The sequence below is a fragment of the Schistocerca americana genome, chromosome 3 (genome assembly GCF_021461395.2).
Source record: "Schistocerca americana isolate TAMUIC-IGC-003095 chromosome 3, iqSchAmer2.1, whole genome shotgun sequence".
Lineage (NCBI taxonomy): Eukaryota > Metazoa > Arthropoda > Insecta > Orthoptera > Acrididae > Schistocerca > Schistocerca americana.
The window spans coordinates 516,342,036-516,368,755 of record NC_060121.1 but is presented as its reverse complement, the minus strand read 5'-3'; the positions used below and the strand labels follow the sequence as shown (position 1 = coordinate 516,368,755).

The window sequence follows — 26,720 nt, the reverse complement described above, 5'->3', positions numbered from 1 at the left end:
TTGGAGTAGGTATTAAAATCCATGGAGAAGAAATAAAAACTTTGAGGTTCGCCGATGACATTGTAATTCTGTCAGAGACAGCAAAGGACTTGGAAAAGCAGTTGAATGGAATGGATAGTGTCTTGAAAGGAGAATATAAGATGAACATCAACAAAAGCAAAAAGAGGATAATGAAATGTAGTCGAATTAAGTCAGGTGATGCTGTGGGAATTAGATTAGGAAATGAGACACTTAAAGTAGTAAAGGGGTTTTGCTATTGTGGGGAGCAACATAACTGATGATGGTCGAAGTAGAGAAGATATAAAATGTAGACTTGCAATGGCAAGGAAAGCGTTTCTGAAGATGAGAAATTTGTTAACATCGAGTATAGATTTAAGTGTCAGGAAGTAGCTTCTGAAAGTATTTGTATAGAGTGTATCCATGTATGGAAGTGAAACATGGACGATAAATAGTTTAGACAAGAAGAGAATAGAAGCTTTAGAAATGTGGTGCTACAGAAGAATGCGGAAGATTAGATGGGTAGATCACATAACTATTGAGGAGGTATTGAATAGGATTGGGGAGAAGAGTAGTTTGTGGCACAACTTGACTAGAAGAAGCATCGAGGGATCACCAATTTAGTATTGGAGAGCAGTGTGGAGGGTAAAAATCATAGAGGGAGACCAAGAGTTGAATACACCAAGCAGATTCAGAAGGATGTCGGTTGCAGTAGGTACTGGGAGATGAAGAAGCTTGCACAGGATAGAGTAGCATAGAAAGCTGCATCAAACCAGTCTCAGGATTGAAGACCACAACAACAACAGCCCACAAGCTCATTTCCTGGTGACTTTGAAGTACAGATGAGCATGATAGTAGAGTTTAGATAGATCTTGAATGTTAGAAATCAATATGTGGCACTGGTTAATAATGCGCAGAGATCTCACTGAGCTGTACTGCAATTGAAAGTTCTCAGTTTATTGGGTTCTAACATATTGGAAGGCTTGTGCAACAGCTGTTAACTCTGCAGTGGACATTCAAAAAGCACTTCATAGATACATATATCTTTGCCACTGGTAAACACAAAGGCATAACCAGTTCTGTCAGAAGCTCTAGAACCACCTATCTTGATGGTTTCTGAGTTAAGATATTTGTGTAGGACTGAGAGAAATAGTCATATGTAGACAGTATGGTACGGGTTCTTTGGCAGATGAAACTGATCATGATATTTCTTTGGGTAATCTGTATACCAATAAGAACTCCAAAGGGGTCTGTGTATGCAATCACAGGGGAAACTGCACGTCATTCGTACGTCAGTTCGTCTGTAGCAATGGGACACTTAATTAAGTCTGTACTGCTAATTACAGAAGATATCCGGGTATCAATAACAGTTATGCATGGTTCACAATGAGCTGCTGCCATTTGACTCGTGGTGGAATGCTTGCCTTTGCCAGAAGGCCTTCACAAAGGACTCCAATTGTTAGCATCACACTACTGTGGCAAACAGGATGTAGTAGCCATAAATACAAACATCTCTGGGGTCAGCATGCTATGCACATCCTTAGTCAGAACATGATAATGCTAACAATTTATAGAATGAAACAGAACTGTATAACTGGTTCCCCAGGAAGTGCTACCGAGGAATTTCATAACATTATGTTTTCCTATACATTTTACCTTCAGTTGGTGGATGTATGGTAGCTGTATCAACTTACTGCCGAATATGAGACATAAGAAAAGAATTACTCAGTTCCAATTACAATGATATGATTCAGGATGCAGATGTTAGTCCCCAGTAAATGAAGTGAACTACATTCATTTTTGCAAAGGAGAATTGGATATCATTATTGTGACTACTTAATGACTCCGCGGGACTGCTGTTTGACAGCACTGATTGGTGTGGAGCAGAAATGCAACTGAATGTCCTGTACATAAAGCAATAGAGCATTCAAGAGACCCATGGCAGACACAAAGCCATTGATCGTGATAGCAAATGGTTGGCACTTTTTCCAGGGAACTCTGGTCTCCTGTATGTTGTGGTTACTGAGGGAAGTCCTGAATCAAACAGAAACAGTGGGAGACATAATAAGACCTGAATAAATTTTGATAGACAACCCTCGAATCACCACTCATGGAGTGTAAAAAGGGAGGAGTGGTGTCAGCTAATATTGTACATATTCTGTAAATCAAATAATATGCAATTAAATGTTGATGGTGCATCAAACTGATCTGAGCTGTAGGTCCTAATTATACAAAGTGGTCAGTGGTGGACCAGGAAACATGTCCCTTGTAGTTGAAACACCAGAGAACTCACCAGTTCACCATCTATTCACACAGTTTAGGTCGTGCATTTATCAGACAGATTTGTCTCTAGCTGTCCTGAGTACATGGTGCCTTTCCAAGTTTAAAAGTGGGGATGCCGATAATCTCCTTCTACAAGGAGGGTAATTCCTCTTCTTTCTACAAGATTGAAGATCTCCAGGATGCACCATACACTGTCATTGTTAACATATATGATCATCTGACTACATATTTTGTCATGTCCTGGAGACAGGTCTGGGTACAGTACCAGAGCACTGCACAGTTCCCATTCAATGAATAGATGTTATGTGGTTCCTGGTATTGCATTTGGCCAATGGACTGACTATTCCACAGTGCTTTTCCTGGGACTGGCATGTGGAACACTAATTTCTAGATACGGATTTTCAATGAACTAGAACATAAAGCATTCAACTATGACGGAAAGATTGTTGATAATATGCCATAGGTGAGAATAGAAAAGACTGTTGTAGAGAGCTACTGGCCATAAATGAGGCAAGGTTAGGCCCATATTTGTGGGGCTGAATTGTAATAATTTTAGGCACAATCTCTGTGGAACTACAGTGATTGCTATATCTTGACTGTGAAAAATGGTCTCAATCACATTTACTTGGTAGCAACGTTGTTAGTTATTTCATTCAGTAGACCACAATTAGACAACCTCGAAAAATAAAATGGATCATGTGACATACAGCAACAATGTAACAATGGCATAGCACAATAAAAAAGTAAAAAGGGAACTTGAATGTGTCTTACATTAAAGGCAACAGTTACATCAGCTTCAAGATATTATCGAATGGTATCAGTTACACACAGAATAATGGTCTACTAAGAAAACAGCATTTTATGAAGACTAAGCCACATTCCTCTTTGCCTCGCATGGAATGTAATGTAATTTAGTAATAATAATAATAATAATAATAATAATAATAACAACAAAAGATCAGAAATGCTTTACGCTAAAAGTTAAAGCAAAATGATAAAGTATTACTGGTGTGACATCAAGGAAACTTGTGAAAGTGTCTCATATGTTGCTTACATGACATGTTCAGCCGCAAACATTGTTTATTGTTCATCATGTTGACACCAGACAATAATATAATATCCTTATAACAATACTGACCTACAACAAACAGGCACCAAAATCCAGAGAGATGAAACATGCAAAATTAAACAAGCTCAGCAGTTTAAATATCTCAGTGAAACCATTTAGGAAAGTGGAATCAAAAGAAATGCAATTGAAATTAGATGCTAAAAAAGTGGAAACTGCATACCAACACACTCAAAATTTCGACAACAAGAAATATATTTCCAAGCACACATAACTACGACATCACAAAGCAGTAATTAAACCAGAATCCCTTTATGGATCAGAAACACTAATTCTGAACTAGAAAAAGACACTGAAAACACTTGGAAAATGGTATTTAAAATTTTAAGAAAAATTTCAGACCTAAAACTTGTAGACAAATAATGCTGGCTCAAAGGAAATCTAACAGTACACAAATATCTGCAGTGACATTAGAAAACGCAGGCTAATATTCTATGGAGGCATTAAAAGAATGACCTCATTTACATATACATCTACATGACTACTTTGCAATCACAAGTAAGTGCTTGGCAGACAGTTCATCAAACAACTTCAAGCTATTTCTCTCCATTCTACTCTCTAACAGCAAGCAGGAGAAACAAACACTTACATCTTTCTCTGTCAGCTCTTATTTCTATTATTTTATTGCAATGATCATTTCTCCCTGTGTATGGGGGAACCAACAAAATATTTTCGTATTCGGTGGGAAAAGCTGGGGATTGAAATTTTGTGAAAAGATCTCACCATAACAAAAAACGCAATTGCTTTCATAATTGCCGCCCCAGCTTGTGTATCATATCTGTGATACTGTCTCCCCTATTTTGTGATACTACAAAGTAAGCTGACCTTTTTTTGAACTTTTTTGATGCCTTCCACCAATCCTATCTGATGTGGATCCCACATCGCACAGCAACACTCCAAAAGACGATACACAGACTCACAAAACAAACATTTGCATTCTTTGACAACAGAGTAAAGCCAAAACGAAAACAATGAAGACAATTAAATGGACTGGCAAGCTAAAGCTTATCTGAGATTGGCAGGAATTATGTCACTGCTGTCCAAAATTCTCAAATCTCCAGGTCCAAAATTCACGCATATCTAGATCCAAAATTCATAGATGGAAAGCTGACCAACATGAAAACGGAAGACTGGAACAACATAATATGAAGAGAGAGAGAGAGAGAGAGAGAGAGAGAGAGAGAGAGAGAGAGAGAGAGAGAGAGAGAGAGAGCTCGCAGGATGAGGATGAAAGAAATCTAGGCACAAAGGAAGGCAAATGCCCATTTCTAAGAACTTTGCATAATCCTAATGGGCTCATTCCCAAACAATGATAATACTAATAATAATAATAATAATAATGACAAACTAGTTAACTGAACAAACTGACTTCAGGAATTAACACTTTGATGATTTGCTTGAAGATAAATATATTCAGGTTTTTGCAATTATGGATCACTCGTTTACTTCTTCATCCCCCCCGCCCCTTTGTTTCAATAACTCTGACTATCATAAGTTTTAGTTTTGTACATAGACCATACTTACACTTAATGTAAATTTTTGAGATCACACTGAGAGTCAGAATCTGGAGTAAATTAATACACACTTCATGAAAACAGTGGTGGCACATTGGTCATGGTGCAAGTTTTTTCTGCCATCCATAGGCTTGAGGATCACCTGTCAGTGGTGATATCAATACAGAACTTCCATCTGGAGTGTATCCAATACAATTATATCAGACATGTGAACACTGATCAATTAATTCATTGGTCATGATGCTTATCAAAATCACAGTTGTCCCTACAGAAATTGTAGTGTTCACTCAAGACATCTCCACTCAACTACCATTGATGTACAGTGCCATGGAGATCATGACATTGTACCTTGCCAGCACCAAGAAAGCAAAGATATCTAGCTGACACCACAACGGACAATGACACCATGATGACCACAATATTTATAGATATCTGCACCTCAGTTCAGGTTTAGAATGGCGCACAACAACTAATATGGACATGAATCTTCCTGGAAGATTAAAACTATATGCCGGGCCAGGACTTGAAACTGGGACCATTGCCTTTTGCAGACAACTACTCTACCAATCGAGGTACCTGAATGCAACTCATGACCTGCCATCACAGCTTTACTCCCACTGGCACCTCATCATCTACCTTCCAAACTTCACAGAATTTCTCCCGCGTAACTTGTGAGACTTGCACTCCTGTGGACTGAGACTCCACAGCACTTTTCCAGGGCAACATGTGGGATGCTAATTACTGGATGTGGACTTTGAAAACCTACAACGTAAAATTTTCAGCTATGACAGAAGGGTTGGTAATAATCTCCCCCATGAAGATTCACATGACTACTGTAGATAGCTATTGGCCACAAATGAGGCAAAGTTAAACCTATATTTGCACAGACATTGGAAGTTTAATATCAGCACACATCCCGCTTCAGAGTGAAAATTCATTCTATTAACAATGCTCTCAGGCTCTGGTTAAGCCATGTCTCTGTAATATTCTTTCTTCCTTGAGGGCTAGTCCCACATGTCACACACGAGAATTTCTATGGAGTTTCGAAAGTAGGAGATGCGGTACTGGTGGAAGTAAAGCTATGAGGGCAGGTTACAAGTCATGCTTGGGTAGCTCAGTTGATAGAGCACTTGTCCATTAAAATCAAAGCTCCTGTAATAATCTTTATTACATCTTTGTAACTGTGAATTATTGGTTATCGTAGGACAACTCACCCATAAACCAATGCAGTATATGCTTTAACGAAAGCATGAAAGCCACCTGATGATGAATTGTATAAATTCAAAACTGGTAATGGTATTTTTTCAATAAAGTAACCTAAGACCAATTTGTGGCTGGTTGCTGTACACCATCAACAATTTATTTATAGTACCAGCTGACAATAAATTCATACACTCAATTGATGAATTCTCGAATTTGAGCCACCTGAAAACAATAAAGGGGATGCACAGCAAAAGAAATAAACTAAAGAAAAAACTAAACTCTACCTGAACAGGCCATGAAGGCCCAACAGTACCGACTGGCCGCCATGACATCATCAGCCCACAGGTGTCAATGGATGCTAATATGGAGGGGCATGTGATCAGTAGACTGCTCTCCCAGCCATATGGCAGTTTACAAGACCGGAGCCACTACTTCTCCATCAAGGAGCTCCTCAGTTTGCCTCACAAGGGCTGAGGGCACCCCGCTTGCCAACAGCGCTCGGCGGACTGGATGGTCACCCATCGAAATGCTAGCACAGCCTGACAGTGCTTAACTTCGATGATCTGAGGAGAACCAGTGTTACTGCTACGGTAAGGCCATTGGTAAAAGAAAAATAGATGAGTAAAAATGGAGTGCTTTTGGTTAACTAAATATAGTTTTCACAGCTAAGCTTCTCTTGTGTCTGAAACAAAATTTTATGATCAATGTGTATTACTGGTTTGAGATATAGTAGTGGAGCATCAACTTTCACTGCAAAAAGTATTCAAAAACTGAGGGCTGCTCAATGAGCAATTGAGATCTTTGTGATGATGTGTTTACTAAGAAGACAGGAAACCATATAAATGGAATGGCAGCAAACTGAAGTGGAAGACATAATTATGATTGTAAAAAAAAAAAAAAAATGGATGTTAGACAGATTGAGGAACTACTTTGCTGGATTCAAAGAGATGAGAAAAGCCTAACAAGATAGCATAATGGAAGACTGGTACAAGAGAAAGTTGAATTTTGGAAAATGTGGAGATGACATAAGAAAATAAACAGCAGCAACACTGATGTGTATAGCTGAAGGCATGTTCGGCAAATGCCTTTACCTAGCAAAATGGCTGGTGGATCCACCCTCACAGCATGATAAGTGGCAAGATGGAATGTGTTTACATAACTTGAGGTGGAGGGCAAAGTGGTGGCTGGGCATCTGGCCTCACCTATTCGCCCTTCGAGTGAACAGATGGCTATGTCTTCAGCAGGGTACGTGTACGCACAAGCGAGAAGAGGCTTGTTAGTTACTGGGAGTTTCAACATTAGGTGCATTATGGAGCCACTTAGGAAGATAGCGTACAGACCTGGAAAAAAAGGCAATGTGCACCCAGTATGTCTGCCAGGAGGACCTCATCTGAGGTGTTGAGGCACCCTTGCATGTGGCTATCAAGTGGGCAGGGTGTAGTCGTCTGCAAGTTGTGGCTCACATTGGCACCAACGATGCCTGTCATGTGGGTTCTAAGGCTGTCCTCAGTTCACGGAGACAACTGCTGAAGGCATGGATTCTGGAAGGTCAGAATCTATGGATTCTGGAAGGCTTCTGGCCTCACATGCAGGGTGCAATCAGAGCTTGCAATTTTCAGCATTATTCCCAGAGTTGATTGAGGTTTTTAGGTTTGGAGCTGAGTGGAGCGTCTCAACCAATGGCTTCATCAACTCAATGACTGCCTCTGCTGCAGATTTCTAGACCTGCGGATTCAGGACAGATTTCTAGACCTGCGGATTCAGGTGGGGAATTGTGGAACTCCCCTTGATAGGTCACGGATGCAATAACCAAAAGAAGTTGCTACTCTGGTAACAGAATACCTGTGGAGTGCACATGGTGTTCTTTAGGCTAGGCAGCAGTTTGAGGTATTCCGACGAACACTCACCAGTCGAAACACAGATGTCATATTTATTGCCCTCCAGGAAAGTTCTCTGAGAATATGGAAGAAATCTTGTGAATGTATTTGTGGACATTAAAAAAAGCATATGACAATGTTTCTAGAAACAAGATAGAGGAATATTTGGAAGACCTTTTAGGTGCCAAAGTACCTAACTGATAAAGTCAAGATGCTATACCAAAAGTGTTACACTGTGTCCAGACAGGCAATAGATGATCAGAATGGTTTAAAACTCTCCTGTTTGTAATAGTAATGGACAAGATCATAAAATCTATCAAGAAAATAGACAGCAAAGCAAATGTCCTGGTTTTTGCTGATGATTTGATAGTATAGGGAGAGAGACAAGATGAAGCACAGAAACTTAATGAGTGGAACAAGACATTAAAAAATTTTGGACTAAAAATAAGTAAAACAAAGACAGTAGAAATGACCATCAACAGGTAAGGAACAACCTCAAATATATTTATAGAAGGAGTCAAAGTAGAATCTGTTTCACATTTCAAGTACCTAGGAAGCATGATCCTGAAAGACAACACCATTAAGCATAAAATACTCAGCAGGGCACAGAAAGCATCCAATTTTTACAGTCAAATCAGAAATCTTCTGTTGGATGATAAAATGCCATGAAAAGCAAAAGTGATGATGTACCACACATATTTCATACCAATCCTTATATATGGTTTAGAAACAAGTACCCTACTAAACAAAGACCTCAGCAGAATTCAGGTAAGAGAAATGAGATTCATTAGAACTATGAACCAAACAACTAGAAAGCACAAAATCAGGAATGAGGTGAGTAGAAAAGTAGTTGGTATTGAGGTTCCTGTTACCAGTGTCATAAAGAAACATGGGCTTCAGTTCAATGGGCACATAATGAAATGAACAGCAAAAGACCTGACAAAAGGTACTTCAACCTGAATCTCGTAGGAAGAAGACCACGAGGAAGACAAAGAAAAACTGGATAGAGACTGTAAGATCAGATGTGGAAGAGAAAAGACACTAATGGGGAGCTGTCCTGAAACAGAAGGTGTATGAAGTCAGAAGGAGATGGCAAGCCCTTGCGCACCACATCCGGGAAACTTGAGCTACAAAACAATGATAATGATGATGATGATGAGGAGGAGGAGGAGGAGGAGGAAAGTTCTCACTCTCAAATTATTCTTGGGACTAAGAGCTGGCTAAAACTCAAAGTACACGGCTCTGAGATATTTAGCGATTCATGGAAAGTTTATCAGAAGGGCAGATAAGACACCATAGGAGGGGAAGTGTTCACTGCAGTTGACTAAAATATTGTCTCTATTGAGGTTGAAATTGAGGGGGAGAGTGAAGTTATTTGGTCACATATAATAGGTCTAGGCAAAACCAAGTTAACTGCTGGATTTTTTAGTGGCTACTCGATTCTGCTACGACAGTTCTAGAGTCATTCAAAGAAAGTCAGTGGTCAGTACTGTGATTTTAACCTCCTAGTACAGACTCTGACATCTATGGAGTCTTTACAGGGTGTGCAGACAGACAGTCCTGTGAAGTACTTTTGAACACATTGTCCAAAAACTGTCTTGAGCAGCTAGTTCGGCAGCCTACATGCAATGTAAATATCTTACACCTCATAGCTACAAACATGCCGGACCTCATCAATGGCTACAGTATAGAGTCAGGAATCAGTAATCATGAAGTCATCACAGCAACTATTGATATAGAAGTTAAAAAATTCAGATGAGAAGACTAAGAGAGTGTTTATGCTAGAAATAGCATATATGTTGTTGTTAGCATCTCACTTAGACAAAATTTAGTTCCGGTAGGATGGAATAGAGGAATTAGTAGCAAAGTTTAAACAGATTGTAAACTGGGCTCTGGACAAGAATGTGCTTACTAAGTGGATTAAAAATGGAAAAGACCCACCCTAGTTTAGAAATGAAATTGTGAAAATGCTGAGAAACCAACAGGTTGTACTCTCAGTTCAAAAGAAAATGCACAAACGAGGACAGGCAAAAGTTAGAATAAATTCATGCGTCTGAAAAACATGGACAGACCAAGTGTAGAACAACCACCACTGTCATACCACTTCAGCAAAAGATCAGGCCAAGAACCCACCAAAATTCTGCTCCCATGTAAAATTGCTAAGCAGGTGTAAGGCTTTTGTCTAGTTGCTCACTGACCAGTTTGGTGTGACAGTTGAAGATAGCAAAACAAAAGCCAAAGTTTTAAATTCTGTGTTTAAGAAATCATTCAAACAGAATAATTGTATATACATACCACTGCTTGACCACTGCATAAGAGCACTGTCTGGATTACACAGTAATAAGCATCCCTAACATAGAGAAATAACTGAAAGAACAGTAAACAATTAAGTCAGCAGGCCCAGTTGGAATCCCAATTCAGTTTTACAAAGAGTTCTTTATAGCACTGGCTCCTTATTGAGCTTATATTTATCATGAATCTCTTGCTCAGGGTGAAGTCCCTAGCAGCTGTAAAAAAACTGCAGTCAACACCTGTGTATAAGAAAGGTAAAAGAAGGGGCCCACTAAATTACAGTCCAGTATCCTTAACACCGGTCTGCTGCTGAATTCTAAAACATACTCCGAGTTCGAATATAATAAATTTTCTAAAGCCTGAAAAACTTAGGCCCACAAATCAGCATAATTTTAAAAAGTATCACTCGTGTGAAATCCAGCTTGCCCTTTTCTCACGATATACCGCAAACTATGTATGAAGGGCAACAGGCAGATTCAATATTTCCAGATTTCCAAAAAGTGTTTGACATGGTATGTCACTGCAGATTGTTAAAGTTACAAGCATAAGAAATCTGAATGGCTCAAACACTTCTTAAATAACAGCCTCGACAGCATTTGACAGAGTTCGTCGGAGATTAGGGTACCATCAGGAGCACCTCAGGGAAGGACCACTGTTATAAATGATCTGGCGAATAGGGTGAGCAGAATCACAGTTGTTCACTGATGAAGTTATGGTCTTTGGGAGAGTGTCGAAGATGAGTGACTGTAGGATGATCCAAGACGACTTACACAAAATTTCCATTTGGTGTGCCGAATGGCAACTGGGCTCTCAATATAGAAACATGTAAGTTCATGCAGTTGAATACGAAAAACAAACCCATAGTGTTCAGATACAGCATTAGTACCATTCCGCGTGACACAGTCGCATCCTTTAAATATCTGGGCATAACATTACAAAGCAATATGAAATGGAACAAGCATGTGAGGATTATGGTAGGGAAGGTGAAAGGTTGTCTTATTGCAAAAAAATTTTAGGAATGTGAAGTTCATCTGTAAATGCGGCAGCATACTGGACACTAGTACAACCTATTTTTGAGTACTGCTGGAGTGTTTGGGATCCACACCAGGTCATATCAAAGGAAGACATCTAACCAATTGGTCGGTTGGTTGGTTTGGGGAAGGAGACCAGACAGCGTGGTCATCGGTCTCATCGGATTAGGGAAGGATTGGGAAGGAAGTCGGCCGTGCCCTTTCAGAGGAACCATCCCGGCATTTACCTGGAGCGATTTAGGGAAATCACGGAAAACCTAAATCAGGATGGCCGGATGCAGGATTGAACTATCGTCCTCCCGAATGCGAGTCCAGTGTCTAACCACTGCGCCACCCCACTCGGTATCTAACCAATTCAGAGGCAGGCTGCTAGATTTGTTACCAGTAGGTTTGAACAGCATGCAAGTGTTATGGAGATGCTTTGGAAACTCAAATGGGAATTCCTGGAGGGAAAGCGATATTCTTTTTGAGGAACGCTATTGAGAAAATTTAGGGGACCTTCATTTGAAACTGACTGCAGAACAATCTTACTTCCACCAACATATATTTCGCTTAAGGACCACAAAGATAAGATACGAGAAATTAGGGCTCATAAGGAGGCATGAAGACAGTCTTTTCCCCTTGCTCTATCTACAAGTGGAACAGCAAAGGAAATGACTAGTAGAGGTACACCCCACAATGACTTGCAGAGTATGTATGTAGATATAGAAATAGGACTGGATGTAACGTGGAGCCCTGTGGCCAGTCCTGAGATATTATTTTCCAGTCAGAATAATAATTTAACCTATTTAATGTAATGCTAACTCTCTTCTATCTGTTTGGTATGGCATCCTCATATAAGGACACACTAACAAGGGAACCTCCCCATCGCACCCTCCTCAGATTTAGTTATAAGTTGGCACAGTGGATAGGCCTTGAAAAACCGAACACAGATCAATCGAGAAAACAGGAAGAAGTTGTGTGGAACTATGAAAAAAAATAAGAAAAATATACAATCTGAGTAGTCCATGAGCAAGATAGGCAACATCAAGGATGGTGTGAGCTCAAGAGTGCCGTGCTCCCGTGGTTAGCGTGAGCAGCTGTGGAACAAGAGGTCATTGGTTCAAGTCTTTCCTTGAGTGAAAAGTTTAATTTTTTATTTGCAGACAATTATTATCTGTCCGTCCGTCCACCCGATGCGAGGTAACTGCGCCGTAGTATGGGGACACTACACCTAAACAAACATTTAAACACATGATGTCAGTCGACTACAGCACACGGAAGAGAGAGGAATCGGTTGACCTATGACCTTGCGATCAAATGTTTATGGTTCCCATTGGAGAGGCAGTCCTTTTGTCTACTAATCGCACGGTTTTGCGGTGCGGTCGCAAAACACAGACACTAAACTTATTACAGTGAACAGAGACGTCAATGAACGAACGGAGAAATCATAACTTTGCAAAAATAAAGTTAAATTTTCACTCAAGGGAAGACTTGAATCAAGAACCTCTCGTTCCGCAGCTGCTCATGGTAACCACAGGACCACGGCGCTTCTGAGCTCACACCCTCCTTGATGTTGCCTGTCTTTTGCATGGCCTACTCAGTTTGTATATTTTGCTTATTTTTTTTCATAGTTCCACACAACTTCTTCCTGTTTTCTCAGTTGATCTGTGTTCAGTTTTTCAAGGCCTATCCACTGTGCCAACTTATAACTAAATCTGAAGGGGGTGCGATGGGGAGGTTCCCTTGTAAGTAAATACTTAGTATAAAATTCAGTAAATTTTATCATTTGTGATTGTTGTCATCATATTCTCACAAGCAGACAGTTTATTTGAGAACAGTGTCGGCATATCCTGTCAATCTGTAGTAGCACAAAAAAAAAAAAAAAAAAAAAAAAAAAAAAAAAAAAAAAAAACTGAATGTGCACAATCACATGGTCATTTCTCAGTAATCTTTATAATTCCCATCATGCAGTTAATATCTTCTGAGTTTAGGTAAAAAAGTTTATTTGTGCATAGAAAGGAGCATTCTTGAAGGTAAAAACTAAAAGTGTCTTTCAGAATGAAAGGTAAGTGACTCATTTATAACTTTATACTTGTCTCCAAATGAAGATATTGTGATGGAAGGGTTGTAATAGCATAGAAATTTAGGACATTATTTCGCTGTCTTTTTAGTCATCTTACAGTGATTTCACAATACTCTGAGTCCAAGATAGATGAAGGCCACTTACAGAAGAAGTTATAGAACTACTTAATTCATCTGAAATTGATAATCTATCCGATGATCCTGGCGACAATTTTAAAGAAGAGGAAAATGATGGAGGTATTGTTAGACATTTTATATCATATGGTACATTGTACACTGAGTGGCTTAGATGCAAAACCTGCTAAATGCATGATAAGGGACACTGAGATAATGATGAAACACTAGCCCCATCCAAACAACAATGCACTGGCAGCAAGAATGTTATTGTTGCGTACGAATTTGTTACAGCGCAGCCAACCTATTTAAAGCTGAATAAGAAAAATACCCATTCTAATTGTAACACACTGAACGGTAGCTTTGAATGTCCAGATAAGTTAGTTGATGTCTGTACATGTGCTTTGCATCCACACATGGCAGGGTGACAGACACGCATACTGGGCATTTGGCGCGCTTTGCACCCGAAGACAACATGCATTCAACTGCTTTTGAAACCGAACACAATTTTCGACAGCCATTTTCAATGGTTTATAGCCCGTTTTGCAACCTGAAACATATTCCATTATGTAGGACTGAAAAAATCTATACAGCCGTGTGCCCACCTGAAAATCGACATAAAATGAATTTAGCGGTTTTTTCATCTGGGCTACTCAGATGTAAGTTTTTTTATGAGTTTTTATTTTTGTAATAGTATTTTTTATTATAGGTTCTGGAGACCCCCTTATCATCGAGACGCAAAACCATGATGACAATGAAAAAGACCATCCTGAAATAGATACTGTGCCTGAAACTGATGTGATGGACAGTGTTGATCAGGAGTGGCATCAATTTTGGACAATCAACACCTAAAAGAGATATACGGTGGAGGAAAAAAAGGACTCACTTATATATCTCCTTTTATCGAATGGTACAAATGTTACTCTGAGCCAGTGGATAACTCTGAAAGTCTCTACGAATTTTTAAAAAAATATTTCACTGATGTTCTTATGCAGAAATGTGCGGAATGCACAAATTTTTATGCAGTTTACAAAAGTGTATGTACTTTTGCTCCTATGACAGAAAAAGAAATACTTTAACTTGTAGGGATTCACATACTGATGAGAAATTTGAAATACAACAGGATTACGTATTTGCCAAATAGAGACCCTATGTCAGTTAAACGTTTCCTAAAATTGAGACAGTACTTCCACTGTGTTGACATAACCAGTGATTTTGCTAAAAATGGTTATTTTGGAAAGTCAGACCAACATATAATTCCATAAGAGAATGGTTGCTGAGTTTACCAACATTAGAACATCTTAGTGTCAATGAGCAAATGCTGCCTTTCAAGGGATCATTCTATGTAAAACAGTATACGAAGGGCAAACCAAAACTATGTGGAATAAAAATATTTGCACTTAGTGGAACAAGCGGTCAAATGTTTATTTTATAATATATCAAGGCTTGACGACAGAACTTGATCCAGCAATGTTAAAAATTTTTGGTCTTGGTGCATCAGTAGTGGTGAAATTAGCAGAAAGAATCAATTAAACAAATGTGATTCTCATTTTCGATAATTATCCCCCAAATTACAGTCTCCTGCAATACTTGAGAAATAATACAATGTATGCAATATGTACAGTGCACCAAAATCGCTTCAAGAACACACTATTTTCGAGTGACAAAGACATGAAGAAATGTGGTAGAGGCTCTCCTGAGAAACTGATACGTGAAGATGGAGAAGTTACAGAACAAAAGGGTATGAACAATAAGCCAGTGGTAACGGTGTCGAATTTTGTGGGAATTGGAATTGTGTGTAAAAGATGGATTTTCTGATCACAATTTATCGCACATTCATCACATCGTGAAAGTGGGCACTTCGCATGTTTGCTCATGCAGTTGATACTGCATGTGTAAATGCACGGATTGAGTACAAAAAAAATGCATCAGAATTAGATTTTCCTAAATATAAGACTCTCGATTTGCTTCACTTTTGGACAAGTGTGGCCAAAGTACTGAGAAAAATAGATAAGCCAGCTGCTAGGAAAAGGGGGGGGGGGGTCACACTGGTGAGAGTCCAATGCCATCTCCAACTGCTTCAAAATGAGCCAATGCGGAAGTTCATCTAGAAGCTGATGTTCATTTGGACAATGGTTGGGCATCTTTCGGTGATCAGTGACAAAAAATTATTTGACAGGTGCGAGAAACTGGGTTGCAAAGACAAAACCAAATTTTGAATGGTGGGCTCCATATGGTTCCCAAGTTGTGCAGCAACCGTAAACCATAAAATTACCAAATGTTATTGTGTAAAATGTAACATTCACTTATGTCTGGATAGGAAAAAAATGTTTCTTTGATTATCATTCTTCACAAATGAAAAACAACAGTTTATCTATATAATCATTAGGTAAGCTTTGTGTAATTTATGTATTAGGGAAATAAAATCAAATAAAATACTTTGATTTTTCAACTTTTACTGCATCCACTTGAACACAATGTCCTCATTTGGGGACACTGTTGTATCCCCTCTTGGGGGAGGGGGGGGGGGGGGGGGGGGGGAGGCACCTCACAATATTTTATACATCTGAAAATTCATAATTTAATTCGAACAACTCGATAGCAAAGCCGTGTTTTTTTTTTAAGGGTTAGGCCTTTGCAGGGCACTGTCTGTAATGCTTTACTTCTCAAGTTTGTAAATGAGCATGGTGGTTTACAATCAAATGCCATTATGATGTCACAGAAGATTCCTGACCCCTTACTGCTCATTTCTAATTATGTGCTTATTTTTTCAACAAAACTGATTACTGAATCTGTGGTATTTTTCCACTGCTGAAAACCAGTCTGAACATTTAGGATAGTGGAATATTTTGCAATGAAGTTTTAGATTTGGGTAACAGCAACATTTTCAGATATGACTGGAAAAATTGAGATAGAACAACAATTTCCCTTGACCTCTCCTGATCCCTTTTTGAAAAGTGCTTTAACTTTGGCATATTTCAGTACCTCTAGAGAGGAGCTTTCTTCAAAACATTCATTTATTAGATGAGCTAGTGGGTTTGCAAGCACATTATATACAGCTTTCATAACTTTAGTGGGAATTCCATCCCAATCTGCAGAAGTTTTTATTTTGAATTCTGCAACTGCATTTTCTACATTCTTCATGGAAACTTTTAAAAATTCTGGAAGGTATTCAGAGCTTTCATCAAGGCCAAAGCGTTTTAATCATTTCTCATCAATGAAATCTGTATTTCTATTACATTTTAGTTCTCCGTGCAGTCGCCTTTCCCTTATACAGCAAAGTTTCTGTCCTGGATGATTCACTTTAATTTATTTTTCACTTTATTGCCCGAGGTTCTAGATGGAAATTTTTAATTTAAGAAAACTAGAAATTGATTTAAAAAATTTTCAGGTTTTATTACGATGATCAGAAGTTCATCCTCTCTCTTTTGGCTTATTATTAAACATAAAAAGATTTCTTTTCCAAAGTTTCTTATATGAAGCTTTGTACCTGAAATGCTCCTCTCTGCCTGTGGCAGTTCATTGAACAATGCACAATGATATGAGACACCTAAATCTACACAAAACTTACCCACGTCTTGATAGACCGGTACATGATTAGTAAAAACTTTATTGATAAAGGTTCCTGACTGGCCATTTTCTCCGGCAATTCAAAGAAATTGCCACGAAGAAAAGTAATCCTAATCCTACTCCTAATGATCCAACTCCCCAAGACACTATCCACATTGAAACCTGCCTGGAACAGTTCCATCCTCCATCACAGGAGGACCCACCTCCTCTTCCTCAAAATCACCCTCTCCAAACCTTCCAGGAATTTCTCCCTTCCAGCCTTGCCTCTCCATCTTTCTTGAAAAACCTTAATCCTACTCTCAACATCACCACAGCTGAAGCCCAGGCTATCCATGATCTGAAAGCTAACCTATCCATCGTCATTCTTCTGGCTGACAAGGGTTCCACGACCGTGGTACTTGATCGTCGGGAGTATGTGGCTGAGGGACTGTGTCAGCTTTCAGAAAACACTACATACAAAGTTTGCCAAGGTAATACCATTCCTTATGTCCAGGCAGAGCTTCAAGGAAACCTCAGAACCTTAGGCCCCCTGCAAAACCTTTCACTTGACTCCATCAACCTCCTGACCCCACCAACCTCCTGACCCCACAGCTCTACCTTCTACCTACTTCCTAAAATTCACAAACCCAAACATCCCATCCGCCCCATTGTAGCTGGTTACCAAGCCCCCACAGAACATCTCTCTGCCTACATAGATCAACATCTTCAACCCATTACATGCAGTCTTCCATCCTTCATCGAAGACACCAACCACTTTCTTGAACGCCTGGAATCCTTACCCAATCTGTTACCCCCGGAAACCACCCTTGTAACTATTGATGCCAATTTCCTATACACAAATATCCCACACGTCCAGGGCACCGCTGCGATGGAGCACTTCCTTTCACGCCAATCACCTGCTACCCTACCTAAAACATCTTTCCTCATTACCTTAGCCAGCTTCATCCTAACTCACAACTTCTTCACTTTTGAAAGCCAGACATACCAACAATTAAAAGTAACAGCCATGGATACCAGGATGGCCCCCTCGTACGCCAACCTATTTATAGGTCGCTTAGAGGAAGCCTTCTTGGTTACCCAGGCCTGCCAACCCAAAGTTTGGTACAGATTTATTGATGACATCTTCATGATCTGGATTCACAGTGAAGAAGAACTCCAGAATTTCCTCTCCAACCTCAACTCCTTTGGTTCTATCAGATTCACCTGGTCTACTCCAAATCCTATGCCACTTTCCTCAACATTGACCTCCATCCATCTGTCCAATGGCCAGCTTCACACATCTGTCCACATAAAAACCCACCAACAAGCAACAGTACCTCCATTATGACAGCTGCCACCCATTCCATATCAAAAGGTCCCTTCCCTACACCTTAGGTCTTCGTGGCAAACGAATCTGCTCCAGTCCTGAATCCCTGAACCATTACACCAACAACCTGAAAACAGCTTTCGCATCCCGCAACTACCCTAACGACCTGGCACAGAAACAAATAACCAGAGCCACTTCCCACAGAAGATCCCCAAAAGTGCTCCACTTGTAACAGGATACTTTGCGGGACTGGGTCAGACTGAATGTGGCTCTCCAGCAGGGATATGACTTCCTCAAATCCTGCCCACAAATGAGATCCATCCTTCATGAAATCCTCCCCACTCCACCAAGAGTGTCTTTCTGCTGTCCACCTAACCTTCGTAACCTCTTGGTTCATCCCTATGAAATCCCCAAACCACCTTCCCTACCCTCTGGCTCCTACCGTTGTAACTGCCCCCAGTGTAAAACCTGTCCCATGCACACTCCCACCACCACCTTGTCCAATCCTGTAACCCAGAAGGTGTACACAATCAAAGGCAGAGCCACATGTGAAAGCACCCACGTGATTTACCAACTGACCTGCCTACACTGTGAAGCCTTCTATGTGGGAATGACCAGCAACAAACTGTCCATTCGCATGAATGGACACAGGCAGACAGTGTTTGTTGGTAATGAGGATCACCCTGTGGCTAAACATGCCTTGGTGCATGGCCGGCACATCTTGGCACAGTGTTACACCGTCTGGGTTATCTGGATACTTCCCACTGATACCAACCTATCAGAACTCCGGAGATGGGAACTTGCCCTTCAATATATCCTCTCTTCCTGTTACCCACAAGGCCTCAACCTCCGCTAATTTCAAGTTGCCGCCCCTTGTACATCACTTGTCACTCAACAACATCTTTGCCTCTGTACTTCCGCCTCGACCGACATCTCTGCCCAAACTCTTTGCCTTTACATATGTCTGCTTGTGTCTGTATATGTGCGGATGGATGTGTGTGTGTGTGTGTGTGTGTGTGTGTGTGTGTGTGTGTGTGTGTATATATATATATATCTAAAAAGAAAGATGATGAAACTTACCAAACAAAAGCGCTGGCAGGTCGATAGACACACAAACAGTCGATAGACACACAAACAAACACAAACATACACACAAAATTCTAGCTTTCGCAACCAATGGTTGCCTCGTCAGGAAAGAGGGAAGGAGAAGGAAAGACAAAAGGATATGGGTTTTAAGGGAGAGGGTAAGGAGTCATTCCAATCCCGGGAGCGGAAAGACTTACCTTAGGGGGAAAAAAGGACAGGTATACACTGGCACACACACACATATCCATCCACACATACACAGACACAAGCAGACATGTGTGTGTGTGCGAGTGTATACCTGTCCTTTTTTCCCCCTAAGGTAAGTCTTTCCGCTCCCGGGATTGGAATGACTCCTTACCCTCTCCCTTAAAACCCATATCCTTTTGTCTTTCCTTCTCCTTCCCTCTTTCCTGACGAGGCAACCATTGGTTGCGAAAGCTAGAATTTTGTGTGTATGTTTGTGTTTGTTTGTGTGTCTATCGACTGTTTGTGTGTCTATCGACCTGCCAGCGCTTTTGTTTGGTAAGTTTCATCATCTTTCTTTTTAGATATATTTTTCCCACGTGGAATGTTTCCCTCTATTTTTTTTATATATATATATATATATATATATATATATATATATATATATATATATATACCTGTCCTTTTTTCTCCCTAAGGTAAGTCTTTCCCCTCCCGGGATTGGAATGACTCCTTACCCTCTCCCTTAAAACCCACATCCTTTCGCCTTTCCCTCTCCTTCCCTCTTTCCTGCTGAAGCAACTGTCGGTTGCGAATGCTTGAAATTTGTATGTGTGTGTTTTTATTGTGTCCATCTACCAGCGCTTTCTCATTTGGTAAGTCACAGCATATCTAAAAACAAATATTCTGTAACTTACCAAACGAAAGCGTTGGTACGTTGATAGAAACAATAACAAACACAAACACACACACAAATTTCGAGCTTTTGCAACCCAAGGTCGCTTCATCAGGAATCTTGAAACATACATGGGTAGGCTGATAAATTATATACATATACATATACTTGTAGGAAACGAATAAAATGACCTTCACAAATGCTCCGTGTGGAAAATAACTTCCCCCTCCATATGCATGTGCAGTTTGAATGCATTATTTACATTCATTGTATCTGGAGTAACCGAAGTATGATAAACAGTGTTCTATTATAGAATTTTTAAATGCTGAAAAAGTTACTCTAGTGAGATTGATCATTGTTTAAAGGTTGTTAAATGGTGAGGATGCTTAGGCCAACTGTAAAGCAACGGATAATAAAATTTCGTAGTTGCGAACCTGGAAAAGCCACAATTATTGATGAAACATGCAATGGATGTTCGATCACTTCCACAGATGGTAACCATCACAAACTTGTTGATGATGTTATTCAAAATGAGTGGCAAATCGCTCAAAAGCATGTCACAAACTATACTGGAACATCCAAGGAACATGTCAGTTTCATTACTGAACAATAATGCTCATCCACACACCTCATGTGCAACTGGAGAGCCTCTGCAAGACCTGAAGTCTGACCAATTCCACCAACCCTCCTCACTTCCCCAATCTTGCACCTTTCAATTTTTATTTTTTTCCCTATACTCAAGAGAGACCTTAAGGGTAATCATTACACCCTGGGTGGCAAGGTGAAGGTAGCTTCCAAGTCCTAGATTCAAGAGAAGTCTGAAGAATTTTTCGGTGATGGAATGAAAAAAAATTGTTACATGTTCGGAGAAGTCTTTTAGATTTGTATCACAATGAAGAAGTATAAATGAGTCTCCACATGACTTGTTCTTCTGCAAAAGCTTCTTCCTAACTTGCATTTTCTGATTATGTTCAAAATTTTAATTGTGTACTCAGTGAACCAGTGCTCATTGAACAAATAACTCCAACACATTCTGACAATGGAAAATCCAGGATGGAATGTAACAATATTATGAAAAGGAAAGTTGCCACTCACCATATAGCGGAAATACTGAGTTGCAGATAGACACAACAAGAAGACAAATAAAGCTTTCGCCCAGTATGGCCTTCATCAAAAATAGACCCCACACACACACACACACACACACACACACACGTGCAAAAGTAACACACACGACTGCAGTATCAAGCAACTGTAGGCACACTGTGAGCAGCAGTACCAGTGCACGATGGGAGTGGCGACTGGGTGGAAGTCAGGAGGGGATGGAGGTTAGGAGGAGGCTGGGGTAGGGGGGGGGGGGGGGGGGGGGAGTTGATAGGGTAAGGGTGGCGGACAGTTAAGTGCTACAGGTTAGACGGAGGGTACGGGAGAGATTAGGGGGGGGGGGGGGGGGGGGGAGCGAAAAAGGAGAGAAGTAAAACAAATGGGTGTGCAATTGTGGAATGAAGGCTGCGTAGTGCTGGAATGGGTATTGGGAAGGGGCTATATGGGTGAGGCCAATGACTAATGAAGGTCGAGGCCAGGAGGGTTAGGGAATGTAGGATGTGTTGCAGGAAAAGTTCACACCTACACAATTCAGAAAAGCTAGTGTTGGCGGGAAGGATCCATATAGCACAGGCTGTGAAGCATTCATTGAAATGAGGGACATTGTGTTTGGCAGTGTGTTCAGCAACAGGGTGGTCCACTTGATTCTTGGCCGCAGTTTGTAGGTGGCCATTCAAGCAGACAGACAGCCTGATGGTTGTCATGTCCACATAGAATGCAGCACAGTGGTTGCAGCTTAGCTTGTAGATCACATGACTGGTTTAACAGGTAGCCCTGCCTTTGATGGGATAGGTGATGTATGACTGGACTGGAGTAGGTGGTGGTGGAAGGATTTATGAGACAGGTCTTGCATCTAGGTCTATTACAGGGATATGAGCCATGAGGTAAGGGGTTGGCCACAGGGGTTGTGTAAGGATGGATGAGTATATTGTGAAGGTTCAGTGGACGGCGGAATACCACTGTGGGAGGGATGGGAAGGATAGAAGGCAGGACATTTCTCATTTCAGGGCACGACGAGAGATAGACAAAACCCTGGCAGAGAATGTAATTCAGCTGCTCCAGTCCTGGGTGGTACTGAGTTATGAGGGGAATGCTCTTCTGTGGCCAGACAGTGGGAGACTGGAAAGAGAAGACATGTGAGATTTGTTTCCGTACAAGGTTGGGAAGATAATTAGTCCGTGAAGGCTTCAGTGAGACCCTCGGTATATTTTGAGAGGGACTGCTCATCACCACAGATGCAATGCCCACAAGTGGCTAGGCTGTATGGAAGGGACTCAGTTGTTGAAGTGGAGGTATTGCTGGTAGTTAATGGGTCTGATATGAATGGAGGTACTGACGAAGCCATTTTTGAGGTGGTCAACATCTAGGTTGGCAGCTTGTAGGGTTAGGCTGGCAGCTTGTTGGGTTCAGTAGGAACAGGTGAAGCAAATAGGGGAGAATTTGTTGAGGTTCTGGAGGAATGTGGATAGGGTGTGCTCACCCTCGATCCAGATTGCAAAGATGTCATCAACGAATCTTAACCAGGTGAGGGGTTTAGGATTCTGGGTGTTTAGGAAGGATTGCTCTAGATGGCCCACGAATAGGTTGGCATAGGATGGTGCCATGTGGGTGCCCATAGCTGTACCCCAGATTTGTCTGTAGGTAATGCCTTCAAAGGAGAAGTAATTGTGGGCGAGGACAAAGGCCTTACTGGTCGAAAGCTTTATTTGTGACAGTCTTTTTGTTGTGCCTGTCTGCAACTCAGCTTCTCCACTGTATGGCGAGTGGCAACTTTCCGTTTCATAATATTGACACATTTTGACAGAATATTTCCAATCCATCTATTTTAGAGCTTTTCTTACTTGAAGTATCAGTACTTAAGCCATTTATATTCCAGTGCATAATATATCCTGTTTGACTCTTATCTATAGTCTCTAGCACGTTCCTTTCCAAATAATGGTTTGGCTTTGTCTTTCTTATTGCTGCATGTTTTATCGCCCCATCAGTAGTAACCAGTTTCACTTATTTTTTATAATGTGGCAAGGATCTGAGAGCATTTTCCTAAATTTTTTAGGCCTATCGTATCATGATGTAAATCACCTTTAGGAAGACACTTTGCACCTAGAAATTCTGTTGGGATCAATGTATAGACTCCTAATTTATTGCTTTGTTCTTTAATATTGCCTTTACTTCTATGCACACAGCTGTCACACTCTGACCTCCACACACAATGCCATTGATTATCACTCCAAGTCAAGTAGGTGCTTCTGACCATATGAATTAGATTCTGTGTGTGGTTAAGATTTTCTATAATGGAATATGTTCCCATATGGATAGAAACACCTGTGGGATTCCTGTTACAGCTGTCTGTTGCACTTTCTCTCAAATTTAATATGTAATTGTTGGGTCCTGATTCTTGGTTCAATATCTATTTTGCTGTTTGGTATGACGACATTTTTTTAAACAAGGAGCAACCTATTTTGAAGAATTCACTTTCAGCCTTGAGATGCTTGTTTTTGTCTTTGGTCCACTCACATTTCTTTAGCTCTTTCACAACTTCAGTTTTTCTCTCTCTTCTCTAATGGCAAAACTGAGTTGTTTCACGAGCGATGATTTATATCACTCCATGTATTTGCGGATTTGCATTTGACTACCACCAGAAATTTTTCACAAGCAAGATAGTTTTCACCTTTAAATGCAATTATATCAAAACATGTGAATAATGGAATTAAGAACCAAACATTTTTAATAATATTGGAGATTGATTCAAACATTCAAAATGCAATAAAGGCAGCAGCATATGAAACAGGAAAAGTTGGCATAAAGTTATCAAACAAAAGCACAAGGCACATGTGATGTACCAAACAAACCTTACCCCCAAGCAACTATGACAAGTACAAAAGAATAAGAATTTAATAAAAAAAAGGGGGATGTTAGGATTTCCCATCAACAACATTGTGATTGCTCCATTAACAACATGTGCCACTCCCATAATTTTTTTACAATTTCGCTTATTATACAGACTTACCTAACAGTTATTTGATGTTTATACTTGATACATTATTATGAAAAGGGAAGTTATCTTGTATAGACACCTTTTATTAACCTGACACGTTCCACATAATTACAAATTGTCATATTCATGATCTATGGGACAAGTACTAATCTAATCTAATCATATAGCAGAGATGCTGAGTTGCAGATAGGCACAACAAAAAGACTGTCATTAATAAAGCTTTTGTCCAGTAAGGTCTTCGTCAAAAGCAGACGCTGGACACACACACACACACACACACACACACACACACACACACACACGAGAGTTGCATTTGCATGCGTACGTGTGTGTGTGTGTGTGTGTGTGTGTGTGTGTGTATTTTTGATGATGGCCTTACTAGCCAAAAGCTTTATTTGTGACAGTCTTTTTGTTGTGTCTATCTGCGACTCAGCATTTCCACTGTATGGTGAGTGGCAATTTTCTTTTTCATAATATTGTTACATTCCATCCTGGATTTTCCATTGTTTGATTTATACTTGAACATGGAAGACTACGTTTGATGGGTAAAATAAATGACACCTAGGTGAAAATATTATACATAAAAAACTACACTGCCAAATCAAATCATATCCACATTGTTCATTATGAGGTGGTATTTATCTTACCTAAATTAGATAGGAAGAAGTTTCAAAAATATCTTCAACTGGTAGACAATAGCAGAGAAATGCCATAAAGAAATAGAGAACCTCCTTAGAAAACATCAAGAACTGTCTTGCAGTTCATAAACTAAACATTTTGTTTGGACCCCCTACATAGTCATCACGCAGAGATCACGATCCAATATATCAGGGTTTTTCTGTTTAACAAGTACTTACTTAACAAATGGGGAACTAATTTTCCACAGTTAAAAAGAGGTATTATGCAAATAAATAAGCAAACCGATTCTTACTTTCCTTTCCTTCATATCACTATTAATTTGTAGCAAATATTTTGTTATTTATCTAAACCCTTATTCTTTCAACAAGCAGTTCAACTACCACAGTGGCATTTTAAGAGTACATATTGCAAGACAGGTTCATATATGTTACGCAAAAATGTTCACAATGAACATTTCCATTCAGCAGTTGAATGTACGTGGTGATAGTGAAACTTCCTGACAGACTACACATTAGTGTCTATTCTGCTTGAAACATGGAAAAATGCATAGTCCTGCTGGCTGACAAACAATTAAAACTGCCTGGAATTTTCAAGAGTACATTAATTTTGCTAAGAGAAACTCTTGTTAAGAATATTTATTTGGCAGTACTGTGAATCAAAACACCTGCCCTCTGCCAATTTAAATAGAGCTTACTATAGTAAAATTACCCTCTCCCTCAGAATTTTTTAATAACACCATAACATATTTGAGATATTTGCTAATTTATATACTACGAGCTGATATTACTCATCCATAGTCCTCATGTTTTATCTTTGTAAGGCATTTATATATTTTAGCATGTACTTACTTTGTGAGAGTGATGAAGAATGGCGAACGTCAAGTGGACGACGTGGCCAGTGAGACATATCCAGTAGGCGTTCACGGGCTGAAGACATTGCCACCAGTCTTTGCTGCAAAGGGTTAATGTATGTATCCAGCCACTCAGAAACAGTATGTTCATCATAAATCTCAGAAAGTGCTTTTTGAGCATCACGAGATATATATTTTAATTCTGCCAACATTCGGTCCACCTCTGCTGTTGCATGTTCCACCTGTAGAATAATAATACATCAGATTTTGTTGTTTACAGATGAGTGTGCATGATTTAATCGTCATCAAATGTTTGAGACAGACATTATCAGTGACTGCTGTACATATTTTTAAAATGATAATGGAAAATACTAGATGGTGCTGTACAAAATCAGACAATGGAAAATCCAGGATGGAATGTAACAATATAATGAAAAGGATAGCTGCTACTCGCTATATAGCATCACAGAAAGGCACAACAAAAAGACTGTTGGAAAGTTAGCTTTCGGCCAAAACGGCCTTTGTCAAAAATAGATAAAACACACAAACGCACACGCAAACATAACTCATGCACAGACGACCACAGTCTCTGGCAGCTTGAGCTGCCAGAGAATGTGGTCATGTGTGTGTGTGTGTGTGTGTGTGTGTGTGTGTGTGTGTGTGTGTGATGTATATTTTTCACAAAGGTCCTGTTGGCCAAAAGATAACTTTCTGACAGTCTTTTTGTTGTGCCTTTCTGCGACTCAGCATCTCCGCCATATGGTGAGTAGGGACTATTCTTTTCATTAGATGGTGTTGTACATATTTTTA

General features: G+C 40.0%; 1 protein-coding gene across 2 annotated transcripts in view; it reads right to left on the bottom strand.

Annotated features, from left to right (window-relative positions):
- Positions 1 to 26,720, bottom strand: part of LOC124606772 (hexosaminidase D-like) — a 182,279-nt gene that overhangs the window by 62,654 nt on the left and 92,905 nt on the right. For both annotated transcript variants that reach the window (XM_047138827.1, XM_047138828.1), the window contains one exon: positions 25,909 to 26,152. In XM_047138827.1, coding sequence (XP_046994783.1) covers positions 25,909 to 26,152 — 244 coding nt within the window. The remainder of the gene's footprint in view (positions 1 to 25,908; positions 26,153 to 26,720) is intronic.